This window comes from Mesocricetus auratus, unplaced genomic scaffold, assembly GCF_017639785.1.
Source record: "Mesocricetus auratus isolate SY011 unplaced genomic scaffold, BCM_Maur_2.0 Super-Scaffold_100021, whole genome shotgun sequence".
Taxonomy (NCBI): domain Eukaryota; kingdom Metazoa; phylum Chordata; class Mammalia; order Rodentia; family Cricetidae; genus Mesocricetus; species Mesocricetus auratus.
The window spans coordinates 28,646,478-28,668,859 of record NW_024429202.1 but is presented as its reverse complement, the minus strand read 5'-3'; the positions used below and the strand labels follow the sequence as shown (position 1 = coordinate 28,668,859).

At 45.9% G+C, this 22,382-nt stretch overlaps 1 protein-coding gene across 9 annotated transcripts in view; it reads left to right on the top strand.

Annotated features, from left to right (window-relative positions):
- Kansl3 (KAT8 regulatory NSL complex subunit 3) overlaps nt 1-12,220 on the top strand; it is a 36,505-nt gene extending 24,285 nt beyond the window's left edge. For 7 of the 9 annotated variants that reach the window (XM_040729155.1, XM_040729156.1, XM_040729154.1 and 4 more), the window contains 8 exons: nt 14-91; nt 1,008-1,199; nt 1,587-1,668; nt 2,043-2,173; nt 2,941-3,050; nt 3,607-3,829; nt 4,146-4,279; nt 10,313-12,220. In XM_040729155.1, coding sequence (XP_040585089.1) covers nt 14-91; nt 1,008-1,199; nt 1,587-1,668; nt 2,043-2,173; nt 2,941-3,050; nt 3,607-3,829; nt 4,146-4,279; nt 10,313-10,333 — 971 coding nt within the window. In that variant the 3' untranslated portion in view covers nt 10,334-12,220. The remainder of the gene's footprint in view (nt 1-13; nt 92-1,007; nt 1,200-1,586; nt 1,669-2,042; nt 2,174-2,940; nt 3,051-3,606; nt 3,830-4,145; nt 4,280-10,312) is intronic. The other 2 variants (XM_040729157.1, XM_040729158.1) reach the window with 2 other exon arrangements.
- Nucleotides 12,221-22,382: the final 10,162 nt, after the last annotated feature.

The window sequence follows — 22,382 nt, the reverse complement described above, 5'->3', positions numbered from 1 at the left end:
TGATTCATTCCAGCACAGTTTGCTGCTTTTCTGAAACAAAACATGCTGGTGAGGAAAGCTTTTCCTCCCGGCGCCTCCTCCTGTCTCTTTGGTGAGTATTGTTTTCACCTGCTCGCCTGGGCTTGCTGCTCCCCCCTGCCTCACTCTCCCCCTCTCTCCACTGTTGCTTCTTTTCCTGACTCTTTCCACCAGCTCCCCTTGCTTATGCAGTGGCCTTTGCTTCTTTCAGTTCTTTCTGTTGGTTTCTCATGGTGGTGGTGTTTTTTATTGTTTTCTTTTTCTTTCTCACTGTGGTTTTTCTTGGTTCTGTGTTTCTCTCATGTGCCTCTGGCCTGTTGCCTGTAAGCCCGCATTTCCTTGTCTTGTTTTCTCCCTGCCTTGGTTGTTTCCATCCTGACTGCTGCAAGCACACCAGGCACTTAGAGCATTCGCCTTTCTCCTCTGTTTTAAGCCAGTACATTTATCCCTAAGCAGTTCTTCTAACAGGTAATTGATTCCCTCACTGTGGCCTCATGCCAGGGAACCCCCCCCCCCCATTCAGTGGACTGCTGTCTTCCTCCCTTCCCCAGCCTGTTTTCCTGTGCTAAGAAGGACTAAATAAAGGGAGGAGACTTCTGAGTATAAAGAATAGGAGCACTGAGAAAGCGTAAAGGATAGAAAGTCCACTAGGCTTACCTTTATGCATAGTGATCTGTTTGAGTTAATGGAAACCCATATCCCCTGACCTGGCTGTGACATGGGTCACTTCTGCCCTATTATCTTTGGGCAGCATCTGAGATACTGCCTCACCCGGTAGTTCCTGAGAGCCAGAAAGTCCAGGGCAGCTGAATGAGCTAGAGCTATCTCTGAGATGCTCCAAGTTGGGTCCACAATGGGTGGGAGCTGATGTAGAAATATGAGGTGTAACCTGTACCTGGGGCATGTCCCCACATGGCTGCTTTTAGTTGACTTGACCTATGCTATTCATGTAAGCTTATGGAAGATCTTAACTCGGCTCCATTTTTTAGTTCCTATTTCATCAGAACCCATGGAGGAGGCAGAGAAAGAGGAGCTTAGGGTCCAGCTGAAGCGGCACCATCCTTCCAGTCCTCTTCCCGGTGCAAAACCCTCCAAGCGACCAAAGATCAAAGTGTCCCTGATCTCCCAGGGGGACACAGCTGGAGGGCCTTGTGCTCTTTCTCAAGGTGGAACTCCTGAAGGTGGGTCTTTTGTGGAGTGTTGGTAAAGGCTGACCAGCTTTTCCAGGCACAGTTTGGCAGGTGGCCCAGCCGCTGTCAGTGTGAAGGACACCTGGACAGAGATGCTCTGAGGTCATACATGGTGGAATGTGGCAGTTCCCTTGTCTCAACAAGGGAGACGATAGAAGAGGAGTTGTGGGGCTGTTTAGAACATTTCATATTTTGTCCCTTTCTGGTTTTCAATTAAGGTAATGAGCTACTTCAGAAAGCTTAAAAGATAGAAGGAAGGGAAGAACCCTGACTCTCCTGAAATGGCATAGCTATTCTTTTTTGCCTTGCAGTCTTAAATTTAGCCTTGGTTATGGGACAAATTAGGACTGACCTTTGGTCTTGGGGTTTGTTTTGCAGCTGCTGGGGCGAAACCCATCACCATGGCGCTGGGAGCTTCAGTGGGAGCCAAGGAACTCACTGGACTTCTCACCACAGCCAAGTGAGTCTGCCTTTGGTCTTTCCTAGTCCCTCCTTTCCCTTCCTCGACTTCTGGTTCAGTGGGTATTCAGGGAAGTTGAAAGATTCTGGAGTCTGTCAGTTATGGGCATGTGACTTCTTTATGATTCAGAACTTTCCTTCATTTCTGTTAGTTTAGAATTGATTTTTCCTTATGAGATCACAGAGCATCCACTGACTTTATTTAAGACCTCTGTTCTTTAAGTTAGGTCTGACTTTTAGAAGGATAAATTTGGGACTTAGAAGCTGAAATAAAGAAAACGGAAAATTCTTCCTTGCTAGCTTCACTCTAGACTCTTCCTTTATGGCTGTGGACTGCTGCCCTTTGGATGACAGGGCTCCTTCATTTGCTTCCAGGTCAAGTTCTTCTGAAGGTGGAGTTGTAGCCAGCGCAGCCCCATCTGTGGCTTCCAGCAGTGCCACACCCAATGCCATCCACACACTGCAGAGCCGCTTGGTGGCCACTTCTCCTGGCAGCTCCCTTCCAGGTATCTCTACCAGCAGTCTTTTGGGTAGACTGCTGGAGGGTGGTCTTAGACCAGTAGCTCTGAAACTGGAATTAGAGGTAGTGTCTCTGCTCTCCCACGGATTGCAGAAGCTAACAGAAAGCTGGAATTAGCTTGGATAAGGGAAATTCTTTGTTTTAATATCGGTAGGGGCTGTGTCCTCTATTGTGAGGATAGGCAATGCCTACTCTGTGATTCTTCTTTTTAATACTAAATAAAGCTGGAGGTAGTACTAACTGGACATTAGCAAAATAACATTATGATTTTCCTCTTTGTCACTTTTTCTGACCCTAGCCTGCATGGAAGGGCTGCTTGCCTGATCTCAGTTTAGACTATTGCTGAATTACCTTCCCTTGAAGCAGATTTTTGCTTTGAGAATGTTGGACTGTGTGTAATGTGGTCTGGTATCTTAATCCACATGGCTTCACAAGTCTCCTTACCTAGAAATAGAAAGGATTTAGGGTTCTGAAAAGTGGGATTCAAGCTCTTTGGTGTTCCTAACCCTGCTCAAAATGCAGGACTTCTGGCTTAGAACAGGTTGGGATGTGCAGAGCAATTCCAAGGCAGTGTCTGGCATAGCGCCTCTCCTTGTGTGGTATCTACTGTGTCTGCTGAGAGACTCCTGTTATCTTTGTGAGGGCAGGGAAGTGTCTTAGGGCAAGTTTAAGTTGCTGTAAGGGTGAAAGTGTAGCTGCTTGTGGTTGTATATAAGTGAGTGACCTGCTGCTACCTGCCTTGTCTTCTCCTAGGGGCCACTTCAGCCAGCAGCCTCCTCCAAGGCCTCAGCTTCAGCTTACATGACATTAGCAGCAAGACCTCTGGCCTCCCAGGAAGTCCCTCCCCAGGGCCAGCTCCACAGGTATATCATCTGCTGTGTTGGGCAGTGTGGAATTAGGACTCCTTAATTTTGTCAGGACTTGGTGGGTTAAGGACAAGGAGTCTTCTAAATATGCAGCCAAAAAGCTACCAGACGTTATAATCAATGACTTACTGTATGGCCTTTGGTTAGATTCTTGACTTATCTGTCTTGTTTATCTATAAAATAAGATAATAATAATAATATTAGTTCCCTCATACTTTTGCTTTTGTTTGTTTGGGTTTTTTGGTTTTTTGAGACAGGGTTTGTCTGTATTGCTTTGGAGGTTGTCCTGGAACTCACTCTGTAGACCAGCTTGGCCAAGAACACAGAGATCCGCCTGCCTCTGTCTCCTTAGTGCTGGCATTAAAGACATGCCCGGCCCCCTCATACATTTGTGATGACTAAAGATGATATATGCAAAATTCCTGGAAGAGCACTTTAACATGTGGTAGACCCTGTACGTGTTAACCGTTAATAGTAGCTGTGGACTCTCTAGGCTCTAATGTTGCTGTTGAGTGGGTGGTAACTTCTAATCATTTGGTTATATGTCCAATAGGCCACCGGTGTGAAATTGCCAACCCCCATGCAGAGCCTGGGTGCCATCACCACAGGCACGAGCACCATTGTCCGTACTATTCCTGTGGCCACCACTCTCTCCTCCTTGGGTGCCACTCCTGGTGGGAAGCCCACTGCCATCCACCAGCTGCTGACCAATGGGGGCCTCGCTAAGTTGGCAAGCAGCCTACCTGGCTTGGCTCAGATTTCTAACCAAGCATCAGGTAAGTCTTCTGAAAATATTGGGGACTCCAGATCTGGACTTGACCATAGCACTTTACTAACCATCTCACTTAGGCAATGTCTAAACCCAGCCTCACGTGGTCCTGGCTTTTGATTCTTGGATTCAACTCTGTGGAGCCAGCCCCCAGGAAGGTCTAGAAAACACAGGAAGTTTCCTTTAGCCTTTCAAATTGACTGATAAGGGTAGACCTACCCACCCAGGAAGGAAACCAAGAGGATGTTTTATATGGGAAGAAACTATTACCTGAAAAGGCTATGATTCTGTTTTTCCTTTCTCTATGTGTGTCTCTTCCTTAGGCTTAAAGGTCCCCACCACCATTACTCTGACACTCCGTGGCCAGCCAAGCAGGATCACCACTCTAAGCCCTATAGGCTCAGGAGCAGCACCATCCGAGGATCCCACCTCCCAGATGCTGCCCTCTAGCTCACAGGTGAGTTGACTTGTACTGACCCAGGAAGTGAGCTCCAATCCTAGGTAAATTTAGGGCCATCCGAAAGGTTAACTGTAGCTGCCATTGTACTACATTTGTTGGCAGACTAGCTTCAAATTTGAAACCTGACGTTTATTCATAGCTTTGTCATTTTGAGCAAGGCAGGGCTGTTGTGAGAATTGAGTTTGTGAATACTCAAGTATGACTGTGACTGGGGTATAATGTTTTTATGTATTTGTCTCTTCCTTTTCTCCTCCCACTTCTGCTTTCATCATTCAGAGCTTGTGAGTAAAAGCTGATTCTCAGACCTTGTCTTTATTGCTGTATTTAGGGTGTAGCTAGGTTTTTTGTTTGTTTGTTTTGTAAGGTTTACCTAGAAGTTGCCATCAGTTCCTTTTAGCATTTCCATTATGTCATTTTAAAGTAAAATAAAATGGTCTTATTCTAAAAATGTTGATCTGAGGAACCAGCTAAAGATAGGAGGCTAAGCAAAAATAGTCCTGGTCCAACATTGTACCATTCTCCAGAAGCCAGTTCAGTCAGACCTTCTGCATTGGACAAGGAGCTGTAAGTTACTTATCTTCAGGTGGGCCCAGTCCCTATCCTTCCACCAGGCCAACCTGCCTGGGCACAGAGGAGCGGGGTACTTAACTTCACTTACTTGGGGCTGACTTCCAGTTTCAGAGGTTTTGTCTATTATCATGGTGGGACATGGCAGCATGTCGGGTGACATGGTGCTGGAAAAGGAGCTGAGAGTTCTGTCTTGATTTTTAGGCAGAAGGAGAAGCTATGGCACATTGGGCATAGCTTGAGCCCACCTCCACAGTGGCACACTTCTTCCAACAAAACCGCACCCCCTAGTGCCATTCCCTGACCCTACAGTTCCGAGCTGTTCTCTAAGCCCTTCTGCCTCTGTACTATTTATATGTGGGCACATGTGCCGTGGCATGTGTGTTTTCTTAGTTTGGTTTTAATTGCTGTGATAGAGACCATAACAGAAAACAACTTGAGAAGGAAGTAATTTTTCCACCTTTAAGTCCATCATGAAGAGAAATCAGGGCAGGAAGGAATTTACAACCAAATCTGTAGGCAGGGACTGAAACCCAGGCCAAGGAGGCACACTGCTTATTCCTTGTTCTTTATGGCTCGCTCAGTTTGCCTTCTTATAACAAGCCAGGACTGCCTGCCTAGGAGTGGCACTGCCCACGGCGAGCTTAACCCTCCCAAGTCAGTCGTTAGTCAAAAAATGCTCTTTAGACTTGCATATATGTAAACGATGGAAGCATTTTCTCAGTTGTGGTTCCTTTTCCCAGGTAATGAGCTGTGTCATATATGGGGATTAGAGGACAACTTTTTGGAGTTGGATCTTGGTCACCTCTGTGAATTTTGACATACGGTGGCTTTATAGTAATTCTTTGTTACACAGTTTCTTATGCTTTGTCCCAGTCAGTAGATTGTCTTATATTTGTTCTTGTTTTGTTTGTTTGTTTTTGTTTTTCTGTATGTCTGAATGTTTTGCCTGATTATGCATGTGTGCATTCCGTAGCCCTCAGACCAGAAGAGGGCAGGCTCCAGATCCCTTGAAATTAGAGCTAAAGATAGTTGACAGTTGCAAGCCACCATGTGGGTGCTAAGAACTAAATTCTGGTTCTTTGTAAGAATATCAAGCACACTTAATTACTGAGCCATCTGATCAGCCCCTACATATTATGTTTTTTGAGACAGGATCAGGCCCAGGTTAGTCCTGAATTTGATAATGTAGCTGAGGATTGCCTTGAACTCTTGATCCTCTCCTCCATCTCCCAAGTTCTCCCACTACTGGTATATATCCACCGTCTCACCCAGTTCCTTGGTGGTTTTTGATGATGCTTAGGATTTAACCCAGAGTCCCATGTATGCTAGGTAAACACTCTGCAAGTGAACTCTATTCCTAGCCTATTTATCTTTTCCATATTTGACTTTTCACGTCAATTTCTGAATCTTGTAATATATATAGGGTGTGTGTGTGTGTGTGTGTGTGTGTGTGTGTGTGTGTGTGTGTGTGTGCTTGTATGGGTGTGTGTGTTGCTCACACTTGTACAGGATGGGAACCAGAGATTGGCATTGGGGTATCTTCCTCATTCACTTCCCCACCAATTGTTGAGGCAGGATCTCTCTGTGAATCTGGAACTTGTCATTTTGCTAAGATTGGGCAGACCTTGGGCCCCCAGGATTATCGGTGTTCACCATGAGAATTTTATGACTGGAAATCTGAACTCAGGCCCTTATACCTATTCAGCACTTAGCCTACTGAGCTGTCTTTCCAGTTCCCTTTTTGACTTATTTTTAAGACAGTGTCTTGCTAAATTGCCAGGTTTACCTCAAAGCAGTGATTATTCTACTTCAGCCTCCCAAGTAGCTAGGATTACAGGCATATAGCTTAAAAAAAATGTCTTTTGAGATATAGGGTCTCACTATATAGTCTTGCTGGCCAGGAGCTTGATAATGTAGACCAGACTGAGATCATCCATATCTGCTAGAATTATAGCCAGCCATTTTTGTTTATTTTTTGAGACAGGTTTCCCTATGTACGAGCAGCATAGGGTTCTTTATTTTGGACCCTCTTTATTTCTGTTTTTGTTGTTTTTTTGAGACAGGGTTTCTCTGTGTAGCTTTGGCTGTCCTGGAATGTGCTCTGTAGACCATGCTGACCTCAAATTTACAGTGATCTGTCTTTCTCTGCCTCCCAAGTGCTGGGATTAAAAGCATGTGCCACCACCACCCAGCTTTTATTTTTGTTTTTGAGGCAGGGTTTTGCTATGTAGGCAAACTGTCAAGCCTTAGCCTCAGCCTTGCAAGTACAGGCACCACCGTGCCTGTAAATTTTCATGCCCATTGAAGTAAAGGGTGTCTGTTTTTCCTTAAAAAGCATTTGAAGTCCTGCTTTTATATTCCATGTTACTACACATATATGGGACTTTTCTATGACATTGTCCTCTTTCTACATTAGCTTTTTGTTGTCTGAAAATGTAGGTCCATGCCCTATCAGTATTGTCCCCATGAGATAAACACTTCCTTTTTTAGTTTAAATGATTCATTCAATAACATTCCTAATATTCAGCTGTCTGAATTCCAAATTCAGTGGTTTATTCAGTATGTCCTGTTTGCTCCTTTTTATTTGTTTAGTTTATTTCTTTGAGACAGGGTCTTATTGCATAACCCTGGATGACTTTAAACTTTTGATTCTCTTAGCTTAGCCTCTCAAATGCTAGGATTGCATGCACCAATTATCTCATCTTAGTTTTGCTTCAGTTTTGTCCTGTTCTTTTTGTGATGGAGGTCTTTGTTGTTCAGACTGGTCTCATGTGCAGTGTATCTATCTCTTCCAAGTTGCCAGAACTACAGAAAAGAAGGACATACTATTTAAGAGAAGCATGTCCTTTTTTTTTTTAAACTACCATAAACCAGATGTGGTGGTGCATGACTTTATTTATTTTTAAATACTTTATTTAACTTTATTTTATATGCATTGGTGTAAGGATACCAAATCCACTGAACTGGAGTTACAAACAGGTATGAGCTGCCACGTTGGTGCTGGGAATAGAACCCAAGTCCTCTGGAAAAGCAGTCATACTGCTCTTAACCACTGAGCCATCTCTCCAGCTAGAAGCATATCCTTTTGATTAATGTCTATTTCACTTGAGATTTTCGCTCCATATATTAATGTTAGCCTATAGTTATTTTTGTGTGTGTTTCCTTTTTTTTCTTTCACAGCGTGTGTGTGTATGTGTGTGTGTACTGTTGCTGACCAGTTTTGTTAAAGATCATTTCAGCCGTTATAGAATGCAATATTAAGGAGCGAACACTTAGGGTAGGGCTTTGTCTTCACCTAGTGGCTGGTGATCCTGAGCACACCAAATGAATTACTGAGGTTTGGGCTTTTTCATCAAGTTTGCTGAGGAGATTGACAAGTCAGTGTCTTAGGTAGGGTTGCTATGATAAATACCATGACCATAAACAACTTAGGTGGGAGAGAGTTTATTTCATTTTAGATGTTCAGATGACATCCATCATGAAGGGAAGTCAGGGCAGAAACTGAAGCGGAAGCCTTAGGAGAATGCTACTTGGTAGCTTGCTCTCATGGCTTGCTCAGCCTACTTTCTTAGAGGACCCATGGGTGCCATTGGGTGGCACAGTGAGATTGGTTGGTTGTCAGTTAAGAAGATGCACTACAGGCTTGTCCACAGCCCAGTCTAGTGGGGGCATTTTCTCAATTGAAATTCTCTCGAAATTACTCTGTCTTGTTTCAGATTGACATAAAACCAGCCAGCGGAGTCAGGGACCTTACAAATACAAATGTTTAAATCACAAAAAAACAAACCGCCCATTTTTCATTTATGAGACAATTGGAAATTTGAACACTCAGTGAACACTTGTGGATATTAAAACATTTTTTGCTTTTGTTGCTATTTTTGAGACATGCACTCAAATATGTAGCTCAGACTGGTCTTTATCTTAGTAGCATCTTTCCTCTGCCTCCCAAGCACTGGGGTTTTTGTCCTCATGCCAGCACTTGTTAAACTTTCTATATGTGGTAATGGTATTTTACCTACTTTTTGTTTTGTTGTTTGAGACAGGGTTTTACTATATGTGTCCATGACTGGCCTGGAACTCACTATGTAGATCAAGTTGACCTCAACCCCAGAGACATCTAAGTGCTGGGATTAAAGGCAGGAACTGCTGTTGGCTCATTTAATGAAAAAACAGTTGAAACCCTAAACACACAAATCCTGGAGATAGAGTCAAGAGACTCAGAAGGTCATCCATCCTCAGCTGAACTGGGCCAACATATCTTTTTCTTTTTCTTTTTTTCTTTTTGGTTTTTTGAGACAGCGTTTCTCTGTATTGCTTTGGAGCCTGTCCTGGAACTCACTCTGTAGACCAGGCTGGCCTCCAACTCAAAGAGATCCTCCTGCCTCTGCCTCCTGAGTGCTGGGATTAAAGGTGTGTGTCACCAATGCCCATCGATGGGGGCATATCTTAAAGAAGTAGTTGTTGTTTTTAATTTTAGAATTTCTTAGTATCATACTCATGCATGGAATGGGTTTTAAGAAAGAACGTAAGTACCAACTAACTTTGGTTATATCCATGAAACATTTAATTACCTGGTTTCTGGACTAAATAGTGCTTTCCACATGTTTCCTTGACGGGAATGAACTATTGTGTGTCCTGATAGCTAAGGGCTGCAAATGGAAGAAGACAGTTGTAGCATACATCATAGTTCTGAGAATGGACTTCTGGCTATACTTCAGTCTCTGTGTCCTGACCACACCATGATGGTGTCAGGCTGGGAGGCCCTCTTGCTGTTGTCTGTGGCAGTGGGCCTCACTTAAAATCAGGGCAATGACCTCCTGTGTGAGCCCGTTTTATCCTGGGTCTGTGTAGCAAGTAGGAAGTGGACTTTCTGAGAGATTTCCCCTTCCATACTCTTGTTCACTGTGGTCCTGTGGTTTCTGAAAGAAGTGTAGAAACGTGGTAGACATTGTTGCGAAGAGCCCATCCTTCTCCCTGGCTTCCTTCTTCCCAGGCTGCAGCCTCACAGTGTGGTACCCTTCATGCCTCCAAATATCCCAGGACCTAAAGTGATACTGTCGGAACAGTCATGGAAATTTCCCATTGATTCTATCTAGTTACTCACCTGTTTCCTCTTCTCTGCGTTCCTCTTCTGTCCTTGGGCGTGATACATGCTACTACGAGCTGACCGTTGTGGTTGTGGTTGAGCATGGGTTGTACTGTTGATGCTTTATGTGGTTATGTCACTTAATCCTTGAAGTAGGTGAGAAAAAGGAAGCTCAGAGCCTGTGAGCTAGGGAGCCCCTCACCCTAACAAGGGCCAGTTGAGCCTGACTCCAGACAACACCCAGGGGCTTTACCTTGGGCGTCCTCTCCTGTTGATCATTCCCTTTGGATTGAGTTCTCAGGAGTGAGATGATTGACTCAGAGGAGGGGTCTAATCTGGGCAAGATGTAACCGTGTTCACCCTTCTGCTCACAGCGCCTGCCTCCAGCACCCTGAATGTGCCAGCGATATGTCCTCCTTACCAGGTTGGTGACAGCTGCCTCAAGGTGAACCGTGTGGTCCTGCTGAGCCGTCTGAGTGTCTGAAGACATCCTTAAGACAGTCGTTTTCACCTCTACCAGCTGTCTTTGGGGCTGGACCTCTGGGTCTTGAGAAAGCCTTAAGGCTGGGTAATAATAGTGCCAGCAAAGGGGGATGCTATCCAGGGCCAGCAAGTTGGTTCCTAGAATCCCCAGCAGGACTGGCCGTGTGTGGATTGTTGGCATTTCTATCCTAACAGTAATGCAGTTTGACTCCAGTGTCAGTATAGAACTGCTCGCTGAAGTTTCATGATGAAGGCAGGGAGAACTGGGCTGTTAGCTTTCAGCCCTTTAGCTGCTGGGGAAGTGAGGAATGGTTTGTGCACCATGTTTTATGCACTTCCTGTACCAGAGAGCCTGTAGGTGAGGGATGGAGCAGCCAGAGGAATGGTTGGCAAGACACACCCACAGACCTGATGCTGCTGACACTTTGGACTAGGGACTCTGCATGACACCTGAGGACCTAAGATTAGCTAGAGAAGGGGGATTAGCCAAGTCAGAGGGAAAACCTGGACCCCTGAGAGTTCTCTTTGGTGCGTGGTAATGAAGCAGATTGACCAGCTACCATGCTGTCTGTTAGGAAGCGTGGGGCAGTAGGAAGGTTATAGTGACTACTGTGTGAGCCTCTGGTGCCAGTCTGAACCATGCAGATCGTGGTCCCTGGTGATGCGGACACGGAAGGTGGAGCTGAGCCTCTCATCTTCTATGACACTGCAGATGTAGCCGGGAGTTTGGCTCTGAATTTGTATTCCAGAGCAGGCTCCTTTCCTTTTCATATGTAGAAAGTTTCCATCCAGATGAGAAATAAAGCTGCTCAAGTGTGACTTTGTTCCTGGGGCCATAGACAGCAAAAGGAATAAAAAAAAAACCCAACTCTGCATAGCCTCTCACTTGTAATCTGAGTGGAGCATGTAGTGTTGAGGAGCCTCGGGTGAGTCAGGTCAGAGATGTGTGATAGGAGTAGAGAGTGGTCTCCGACCTCCACGCCCTGACGTTGGCCGTGGAGCTGCTTGCACAGAGCTTCAGAGTGGGCTGTATTCTGAAATTCAGAAGGTGTTCAGTGAAGTTGAGAAGGTATGAAGTCTGGAGGAGACCTGCAGTGCTGGGGCTTCAATAGCTTTGTAGTTCAGAGCATATAACCACCAAAAGAGAGGGTAAGACTGGGCTCTGAAACTTGGAGGGATATTTAGGTTGGCAGAGGACCCTGAACAACCCTTTGTGACTTAGGAGAACAGCTTGAACAACACTGGAGGGGCTGCTCCTGAAGGATGCTGCCCCTGTGTTCTGGAACCAAAGAAAACGTGTATCCTGCTTTGGTGGTGGATCTATGTACATCCCATGGGTGACTTCTGAGGCATGGCCTATATACCTTGAAGAACTGCAAAACTGAGGAAGGGGAGCTACAGCACATTGATCTTCACCTCGGGGGACTGACCTGACAAGGAAGTGTCTGGAGTCTGTAGATGACATTCCTCAGATCCCATCTCAAACCACAGAACTTGGAATGTGGAAAGATGCTTTCCCTTACCCATCTTGTGACAGACTGGAGGGCATAGCCTCAGAAGGTAATACTCTTATGGAGTATGTAGACGGATCAGGAAGGCTTTAAATTCTCGGGCAACAGATGTATTGTAAATGCTTCATGGAAGATGTCTGTGGCTTTGAGAAGAGGTCACAGGGACAGAGACTTGTCCACCTTTGGTTGTATCACTATAATAATTCGGGGGTGTATGAATTCATAAAAGTGAGCCATAGTAATGGTTCTGATCTTACGTTAGAAAAAAGAATTAAACAAAAAAACCTGCGTTGCTTCAGTTTGTTTTTATTTGATTCTGCATGCTTTGGGAGTTGCCTGTGCAGTGGAGACAGACTATAGAGAGTGGTGGTACTTGAGGTTATCTTGCTGCTGTCAGCTGCTGAGACCTAGGCACTGTAATTCTTAAGAAAAATCAAAACAAAAACAGGTTACATGTAGTCTAGGCAGGCCTCAGATTTATTGTGTAGCTCAACTGGCCTTTAATTCCTGGTTCTCTGCTTCTGCCTCCTGAATGCTGGGAGTACAGGCACTTATCACCACACCCAGCTGTCATTCCCTTTATGGGTGAGGATGAAGTATGGGCTGATGTCTGTTCTGGGTTCTGAGACGGAAGACCAGCCTAGGAGATGAAGAGTGGCCTTTTTCAGTTTTCCTGTCAGGCTAAGAGTAATTGTTGCCTGAGTGGAGCTCTCACGAGGCCTCAACCAATAGCTAACCCTGGCAGACAATTGCACAGCTGAAGGCTGCCCCTTTGACCCCGAAATCTACCCTTCAGCTTACTTGTGCATCTGTAGCAAAAGGGATCTCCTCCACCTCTTTTGATTCTTAGGTCCTTCTAGTCTTCCACCTCAGAACACAGAACAGACCACACCCACCTCTTCCTCACCTCTAAAGGGAATGCCAGTTGAGTGTGCAAGCAAATGCCCATACTCCCAACATTTAGGAGGCAGAAGCAGAGGAATCAGGAGTTGAGCTACGCAGTAAATCCGATGAACAAGTCTTTGCTGCCTCTTCATCCACTTTCTAAGACGTTTTAGGACTGATAGTTGGAAGGAGCAGACTCCTTTACTATGTTCAGTGGGCATTCTTCACCTCCCAGCTCCTTGTTCGAGATTGGTTCTTATCCAGCCCAGGCCAGTGTTGAGCTCCAGCAGTCTTCCTGCCTCAGACTCATGCATGTTGAGATTACAGGATGACCCTCAGAATCTGACTTTAGAAAGCATCTTACAGATAGGCCGCCTTGGTGCTTCTCCCTGTGACCTTGATTTCAGGATTTGGTTGGTTTTTAAGTTATTTTACTCTCTGTATAAATGTTTTGTCTGTGTGCATGTATATGTACCATATGAGTGCCTGTTGGAATCCCTGGAACTGGTATTACAAATGGCTGAGACACATGTGGGTTCTGGGAATTGAACCCAGGGCTTCTGCAAGAGCAACTTGTGCATGTCCTTAACTGCTGGGTCATCTACCCAGCCCTCCCCCACCCCATTAGGTTTTTTCCCCCATTGTCACAGAACTGTCCATCACAGACTCCTTTGTGGATTCCCGTCTCTTAGTTCAAATTCCAAAGACAGTTCAGTGAGTCATGCAGTTCATATCACTGCCTTTCTAAAAGAAGAAATGAGACACAAACTATTGAGCTGTTTGGCTGTGTGTGTGCTTTAAGGGTCATAGTGTAGGGCCTGTGTGCCCTCACCAACTTTTCCCCACTGCTTGCATTGCACCCGACTAGTGAACAAAATGAGGAGTTGAGGGCTGGGGAGGTGACTCACAGGGTCAGAGTGCTAGTCGATTAGCCTGAAGACCCACGTCTGCCTCCCCCAAACCACATAAAAAGCTGGATTAGTTGCATGCCCTCCTACAGGAAGGTAGAAAGTGGAAACAAGGATTGCCTGGAAGCTTCTGGACCAGCTAGCCTGGAGATCACAGTGCAGCTGGACAGACAAGAGACCCTGCCTCAACAAGCTGTCCTCTGACCCCCACTACTGTGCCATGGCAAACAGTGGATCTCTGTCCCCGAATTCTTACATCCACAGTCAAGGCACAGCTATCCAATTCCTCTACACAGGGTTCTTGTCCGACCCCTTGGCAGTCACTGCCCATCTTAGCCCATAGCAACCACTAATCCCTTCTATGACTCTGTAAATAGAACGATGCAAAAACAGCACTGTACAGTAGATGACCTTAGAGGTTGTCTCTTTTTTTTCCTTCAGTGTAATCCCTTTGATGTCTGTCCAAGTTGAGTGAGGCTTTAATATAGTTCATTCCTTTTATCGCTAAGTAGTAGTCATGATGTGGGTATGCCGCAACTTCAGCACTAGTCTGTTGAGGGATCCTTTTTTTCCTTCAGAGCATGTGTCTTGTGATCAGTCATTGGAATCTCCAGGGTTAAGTGGATGCTGCTGCAGCTGTCCTCTTAAGTTTATCTGCTGGTCCTTCACTGAATCCATGTCTGAATTTGCATTCGGTGGTTTTTCAGATGTCTTACTTGGTCAGTCCCAGTGTCCTGTCTCGTGGCTTTCACACTCAGTTTACACTCTGTCTTGAGCCACGTTTGTTACAGGTCCACTCCCGAAAGCAGAAGGCCTTAGAGCCCTGGCAGCAACAGTGTGTTTGCATGTTACTGCCATGCTTTCAATAGAACATTCCCTTCACCACCTTGCTTCTCCATCTGAGGCCAGAGAACTTGGGGCGCAGCAGCTTGATGTCTTTAACTGCAGCAAGTGATTGTATGCAACTTTTTGTGTGGACATTTGTTTTCGCTTCCCAGGGGTAAATGTCCAAAAGTATGATTACTAGGTCCTGTTGTAAAGTTCTAGTTTTATAAAAAACTGTCAGCCTGGCAGTGGTGGCGCATGCCCTTTAATCCCAGCACTTGGGAGCCAGAGGCAGGCGGATCTGTGAGTTCGAGACCAGCCTGATCTACAAGAGCCAGTTCCAGGACAAGCTCCAAAGCTACACAGGGAAACCCTGTCTCAAAAAACCAAAAAAAGAAACTGTCTTAACTTTTCTAGAATAACTGCCATTTTGCATTGCCAGCAGCAGTGTAGGAGAAACCTGCTGTCTTACCACCTCACTGTCACTTGATGTCTCGTATGTCGTCAGTCTTAACAATGTGCAGGTGACAGTCATTTGGTCTTTTATTTACTGAGACTTGTTTATTATGGTCTGGAATGTGGTCCACTCTGTCCGATGTTCTGTGGACACTTAATGTTTTTTTCTGATGCTTCTAGGTTCCACAGATGTCAGTAAAATTCTGCTCATAGTTTGTTCTTAAGTATCTTTGGTGGTATTCTGTCATATTCTCTCAGGGTAGTGTTGAAATCTCCAACTGTAATCTTTTTTTCAGTTCTGTTATTTGGTATAAATGCATTTGGGATTCCTTTGTCTTTTTTGTGGGTGACCTGCTTATCATTGTGTAAGGAATGCCCCTGTCTGTTGCTGTCGGCTTTTTCCCTGAAGTCTGTCTTAGTCTTTCTCTGACTTCTGTCTCTCACCACCCCCACTCCCTTTCCTTGGGACAGAGCCCAAGGCCTGTCTGTACACACTGAGGTGCACTCGGTCCCTTGGCATTCTTTTGATTAGTGTTTGTATATTTTTTCCATTCTTTGTTTTAAACTTACCTATATGATTATGTGAGATCTGAACGTCTAGTGGACTCACATGTGATTTTCCCTCTGATGATCTTTCAATTGGTGGCTTTAGACTGTTTCCACTACATATAATTATAGCTAGGTCAGGGCTTCAGTCTGCCCTTTAGTTCCTGCTTTCTGTTGTTTGTTTTCTTTTCTTCCTACCATTGTGGGTTTCTTGGACAATTTTTCTTTTAGAATGCAGTTTTGATTGGCCTGTAGTGTCTTGCGTGTGTCTCCTTATGCAGTCTTTTTGATGTGTGCTCTGGGTGTTACGTTATATGACATAACCTGCTTTATGGTGCTGAAAGTCCAGCCAGGACCTTGTGCATGCTGAACATCCATGCTTGCACCACAGCCCTACACCTTACCACATTCTGCTTAGGCCACCACTGGGGGCCCTTCCTCCCACTTCTAATACGACTGTCTGCAGTTTCAGAGCCTCTACAGACAGGGCTTTAAGTTTTGCCATGTAGACAGGGCTTTTTTTATTAAAAGGCAATTTTGGGCGGGTTGGGGGAACAGTCTGTTGTGGTTACCCATTTTCACCCTTTCTTTCCCTCTTACTGATGTACCAAGATTCCTCCTGTTACCGTTGCTCTTCTGTTTAGAAAACTTGATTTTGCTGTGCCTCTAAAGGTCAACTAAGCAACACATTCTATAACTTTGCTTTGTCTGGGATGCTGCCAGACTGCTGTCAAAATTCTGGGAATATGTTTGTGCCTGGAAGAAATAGTAGAATACAAATAGCCAAAGTGATCATTGTCTAGTTGATGTCAGGCAGCTACACATATAAGCCCAAACACTCGTTTCTTTTGGGAGGATTGCATAAGTGACTCCATTTTTGTTGTTAGTCTGTGGTTCACATATACAGTCCACATATACATAGCTGAGACTTGAGACTCTCTAGGGTACGCTGGGCAGCTAGCCTAACCTAACAGGTGAGTCCCAAGTCCCAGTGAAAAAAAGACTGTCTCAAAACAGAAACTATAAATACCCACAGGTGTATGTCTCCTGAGGAAAAACATCTGAGGTTGATCCCTATCCTCCACATGCGCGCAAGCAAGCATGCAAGCACACACACACACACACACACACACACACGCGCGCGCCAGATGAAAATATGCCAATAAGGCTGGAGATGTAGCTCAGTGGTCATGTTTGCCTAGCATGCAGCCCGGGGTTGATCTCCAGCACCAAATTAAACCAGGCATGGTGCTGTACATCTTTCATACCAGCACTCCGGAGCTGGAAGCAAGAGTATCAGAAGTTCAAGCTCATCTTGGCTACACATACTGAGTTCCATATGATATGGCCGATATTTTTTGTTTTGTTTTTGTATATAGTGTTCTATTCATAATTTCAATCCCACAAGTACAGCAATCTGCTAAGAGTATTCATCATCTTCAGGACCCATGAACTCATCTCTGTGAGTTCAAGGCCAGCCTAGTCTACAGAACAAGTTCCAGGACAACCTCCAAAGCAATACAGAGAAACCCTGTCTCGAAAAAACAAAACAAAACAAAACAAAAAAACCAAACGCATGAACTCCAAGTAAAATGACTAAGCAACTCCATATTCTACAGTAAGTTCCTAGAAGTGGGATCACTAACTTGATAGTCTGGTTTCATTTTCACTTTTTTGAGACAGGGTCTTGCTGTTGTAGTCCAGGCTGGCCTTAAACAGAGATGTGGTAGGAAACAAAGGAGAATAATATTTCCTCAAAGATTGTGGACAAGTTTTTAAATACGTGGTGAAATCTTCTCTATGATATTGTTTAGTTAGTTGGTTATTTTGAGACAGGGTTTGTTTCCCTGTGTAGCCTGGCTTTCCTGGAACTTCCTCTGCAGATCAGGTTGGCCTCTCAAACTCAGAGATCTGCCTGCCTCTGCATCCTGAGTACTAGGATTAAATGCATGGACCACCACTGCCTGGCTGTTTGTTTCTTTTTAACTGGGAAGCTATCCATCCATGGGTAAAAAGTAATTGTGATTTGCTCTCCAGTAGAATACAAAAGAAGGCATTTTCGGATATGGACAATAAAGCATCTACCTTCGGCCAGCATGACATTCCAAAGAGTGTGACAATTAGGCACTAGAGTGAATGTCCCAGGCAGTTCCATTAATAGTTCATGGGTGTTCAAAAGAGGACTGCTCCTTAGATCTGGGTGTTTTAACTGGCAGACTGGGACTATTATAAGCTGACTGGCAGGACTAAATCAAGATGCACTTTAAATTTTTTGAAGTCTCAAGGCTGGGGATACTGCTTAGTGGTTATGGCACTGGCTGCTCCTGCAGAGAACTTGGGTTCAATCCCCAGCATCCACATAGTGGCTTACAACCATCTGTAACTCCAGTACCAGGGGATATGATGTCCTCGTCTGGCCTCTTGCTAACACCAGGCACACATGTGATATACATCCACACATGCAAATACATATGTAATACATAGACAAAACACTGTACACTTGATAAGAAATTAAAAATCTTTCTGAAGTCGTCATTGGATTCAGACACGGAGGGCATTTAAGTAGAGAGTATGCCTCCTTTCTTTTTATGCATTATTATATATGTATTATATATTTTATATGTAACACTATTATATGTGTATCTTGTTTGTGTAAAGTTGTGAAAGATTGAACACACCATTTTCCTGATATTTGACAATGCAGTTCTATTTGTAAGATAGTGTAATCATTTAATGACCCATGAAGAGGCCACCTCTCTTGAACAAGTATGTACTATAATAATTATTATAACACTTTGGGGCCATTTTTCTTTGGCCGTGGTTAATGGCTATAAGCACAGGAATTATCTAGAGCTCTCCCCTCTATGGCTTCTTGACAATACAGACTTTATTTCCCACTGTCCACTAATTACATTCGAGTGCTCTCACCTGGTTCCTCTGGTGTCTTGATCTGGTACATGGTTACAACAGAACTTCAAATACCCTTGTCCAAACAAATAGCCTAGTCCTGAGCAGCCACACCTGCAAACCATGAAGATGAGAAAAGGCGCTCCAGTGTGCACTACCAGAAAGGACTTAACCAGGGCTGTCAGTCCAAAGGCCTACAAACCTGAGCACAGTAGCACCCTGTGTCAGTAATCCCAGAACTCCTACAGCAAGATGAAGCTGGGGGCAGGAGTCCTAAAGTCCCACAAGCTTGCACCGACTAGCCAGACAAGGGCAGCAGTGAGCGAGATGGAAGGCAAAGACCGACACCTGAGATCGTTCTCTGGTCCCCACCGGTCCCAAGGCATGCATGCGTGTGCCTGCTCTCACATGTATGCACATACACGCCCTTAACAATAGCCTACAACTTCTGCTTTAATAAATAGTGAGGGAAACCACGGATCTTGTCCCAAAGTGGGGGGAAAAACGGTCCCTGAAGTAAAAGAAATGTCTGCTTTGTCTCCACCGTGTGTGCAGAGCTGGGAATGGGGTACCGACCGTATTTTTGCAGGAAGTTTTCTAGCCCTCTCCAGAAGCCAGTGGGAACTGGCCAGCACAGTGGTGGAAAGAGTTTCTTTTCTGGATCACCATTCTTCTGAGCCTCTCTGGCTCCTGCACATGCCTGGTCCTCTGGGAACTGCCCAAAGCAGCAGGCTTCATGCTGCTCCTAGAGATGCATGCCAGTGGACGCGCACTATGATACATCGAGTGAATGCAGAACCCCTGTTTCATGGGGATATGTCTAAGAGGGAGCTGGAGGTGAACAGAGAGCATGGGTTGACCCCAGGGACCCAATAGCGGGGCAGGGCAGGGATCCAGGTGTAGGTCTGCAGTGGCAGGATGGGGAAGCGCTAGGCGCTGTGAGGGTGCTTTAGATGGAAGACAGGGTTCCTGGAGGAAGAGTCTTCAGGGTGAGGCAGAAGGTAGCGCATGCGCATGCGGGCAGAGGAGAGAATGGTTTCAGGCAGAAGGGAGAGTGTTTCCAGAGTTGAGGGGATGGGGCACCCCAGGGCTCAACCCAAGCAGGAATTGCAGAACATGGTTGCTGTGGGGAGTGGGGAACAAGAAGCCCGAGGAAAGAAGAACTTCTTAAACTGAGACCCGGGGTTTTCATTTTGAGGCAGAGCAGAGTTGTGGGCTACGTTTAAGCAGGGTGAGCTGGATTTCAGCATGCTTGTTTTCGTTTATCACCTACTAAGTATACACAAGGCCGCAAGCCCCATATCAAAAGCATTAAGTTACTCCACAAGTGACACAGGTGACCGCTTCTGCGTCCCACCCACGTCTCCCGCTACCCAGTGCTGAAAGAACCATTCTCCCTTGGCTGTCCCTCCTTCGAGTCCCCCCTTGTCCCGTCCCATCCTCCCTATTAACTACATTGGTTTGCTTGTTTGGTGGAGGGGCGCCTGCGTGCCAGGCACACATAGGGAGATCAAAACTGTGAGTAGTTGTTTCTTTCCTCCCTGGTAAACCTGCTGAGTCATCTCCTTAGGCCTCTGGTTTTTGTTTGTTGGTTTGGTTTGGTTTTGCTTTGTTTTTTCAAGACAGGGTTTCCTGTGTAACGGACCTAGCTGTCCTGGAACTCACAGAGATCCACCTGCCTCTGCCTCCTGAGTGCTGGGATTAAAGGCGTGCACCACCACCACCCAACCTCCTCATATCTCTTTCAACAGCTTTTCCCTACTGGTTCCCTTTCTGATTACTACCCAGGCGTCAAACTAGCTCATGGGCAAACAATGTCCAACCCAGGCTTTTTGGATTGAGCTCCCAGCAAGCCCTGCTTCCCTAGTCTTTGCTCCCGTGGGAGGGAAACCACCAGGGCCAAGCTGAGATGTGGCCTTGAGGTCAGGGACCTGCACCAGACAGCCCATCATCAAGCCCCAGACAGAGATGGCACCGATGTGGCAGGTGAAACTCCACTCCCCTTGCTAGGGCCTTGGCAGACATTACTAATCAATTGCATCACTTTCACAGTGAGTCAATCCAGAGCTGCAGACAACCACAAAAGTTGACTTGCCATTCTTGACCCAGACAATATCCAAAAGTCAGAGTGACTCTGACTCAGAAAGCAAGCTAAAGGGTAGCGGTCAGAACACATGCAAGGGTTTCAAAATTGGTAAGGTAAAGGACAGGACAAGGCATGGCCAAGCTGGCAAGGGAAGTGGTGACTCACATTCATGAGAAACTTCAGTTTACAGAGGCCTTTCTCTAAATACCCTGACTCTGGAGGGTAAGTGACTCACTTCCATACTACAGACGAGGAGACAGAAGTCCCAGAGAAAGGAGTGCACCTGGTGTCGCCCAGTGTTCTGACCCGGGTGGTGGGCACTTTCTCAAGACTCAGAGTCAGCGTCTCTCCTGCCGAGTCCCCCAGAGCTGAAACTCATGAGAAGGATGGCAGGCAGAGTCTGCGTCCTGATGCCGGTGATATAACCGTTGCCTGGGACATTTGCTGGCAGGAGCACATATATTACTGCTTCAACACAGTTCAAGCTACCAGCAAAATGTCACAGGATGCCGACTGAGAACAGGTGTCCATGGCCACCTCCGGGTTAGGAGCTGGTGCTACCTCACACCCTCGCACATATTAATAACCTGGCTTGGTAGTGTTATTTTGGAAGGTTCTGGAAATTTGGAACTGGGACAGAGTTGAAGGGGAAAGTTCATTGGGACATGTTTTTGGAGGTTATACTTGGTTTGAGTGATCTCCCTCCCTCCCTCCCCCCTCCCTCCCTCCCTCTTGTCTGCCATAAGATAAAGACTTTTCCCCCTTCCATGATGTCCTACTCAGGCATACGAGTCCAGTGACCAAGGGATAAATAAAGCCCCCAAAAAGGTTAACAGAAGAAATCTCCCCTCCTCCAAGTTAGTTCTGAAGGTTATTTGGTCACAGTGGTGAGAACAGCCACTAATACAGGATCCACGTTTAGTCCTCCGTCATGGCCTGGTGTTCAGCTCTCCATCATGCTTCGCCAGCCACTCAGGAGCTAGCTCTCTTGCCTGATTGGCCCTCATTTCCATTGCTTGCAAGGGAAGAGCCCAAGAATGTCACTGGCTGTGGAAGAGTGCAGGTCAGAATCTATCTGGCTTCCAGCTTCTTGGTTTTTCCTCTCCACCCCAAGGCCCAAGAATGAAGCCAAAAAGCAGAGTGGTAGGATTTCAACCCCCCCAACTGTTAGCCCCCTTTTCCTGCTCTCAATGTAGTATGCAGGCACCCTTTCTCCCTGGGGGAGCCCCACAGCCAGGGTTAGGCAGACGGTGGCTTCCAGGAGTAGCAGCTGCCCACAAGAGCCTTGGGCTGCCCTGGGTAGGCTGGGCATTCTGTTCAGTAGTCATCTCTGTTTATCAGTGGCTTAGATTCCATTCTGCATCACAGTTTGGGTCAGAGAATGCACAGAGAGCTGCCACCATCACATGGGTGTGCAGAATCACATGGGTGTGCAGGCAAGGTCCAGTGAGTGAAACACGTCTTGGGAGCTTGTGTACACATTTGTCCAGATCACTGGCCCTGCCAGACCAGCGATTGCTCTGCAGTTCTGCCCAGAGACCCTTTGAAGAGTTGAGCAGAACCATTCTTGGAGTCATCAGCTAAGAAAATTGGTCTTGATCCTATAACCATGAAGAACAGCTGCTGCCACCTAGTGTCTGAACAGTGTCACACCTCCAACTGAGTGGTGGGAATCCAGGCAGTTGGCTAGGACTGGCTCACCTCAGGGTTGAACACAGGAGCTGAAGGTCTATGGTAGATAGATGGGTGTTGCTCCCCGTCTTGATTCAGAAAGGCATCCTGTGTGGCCAGAAAGGCTGGCTACTCAAGAGAAACTCCATAATGTTTTAAATGCCGC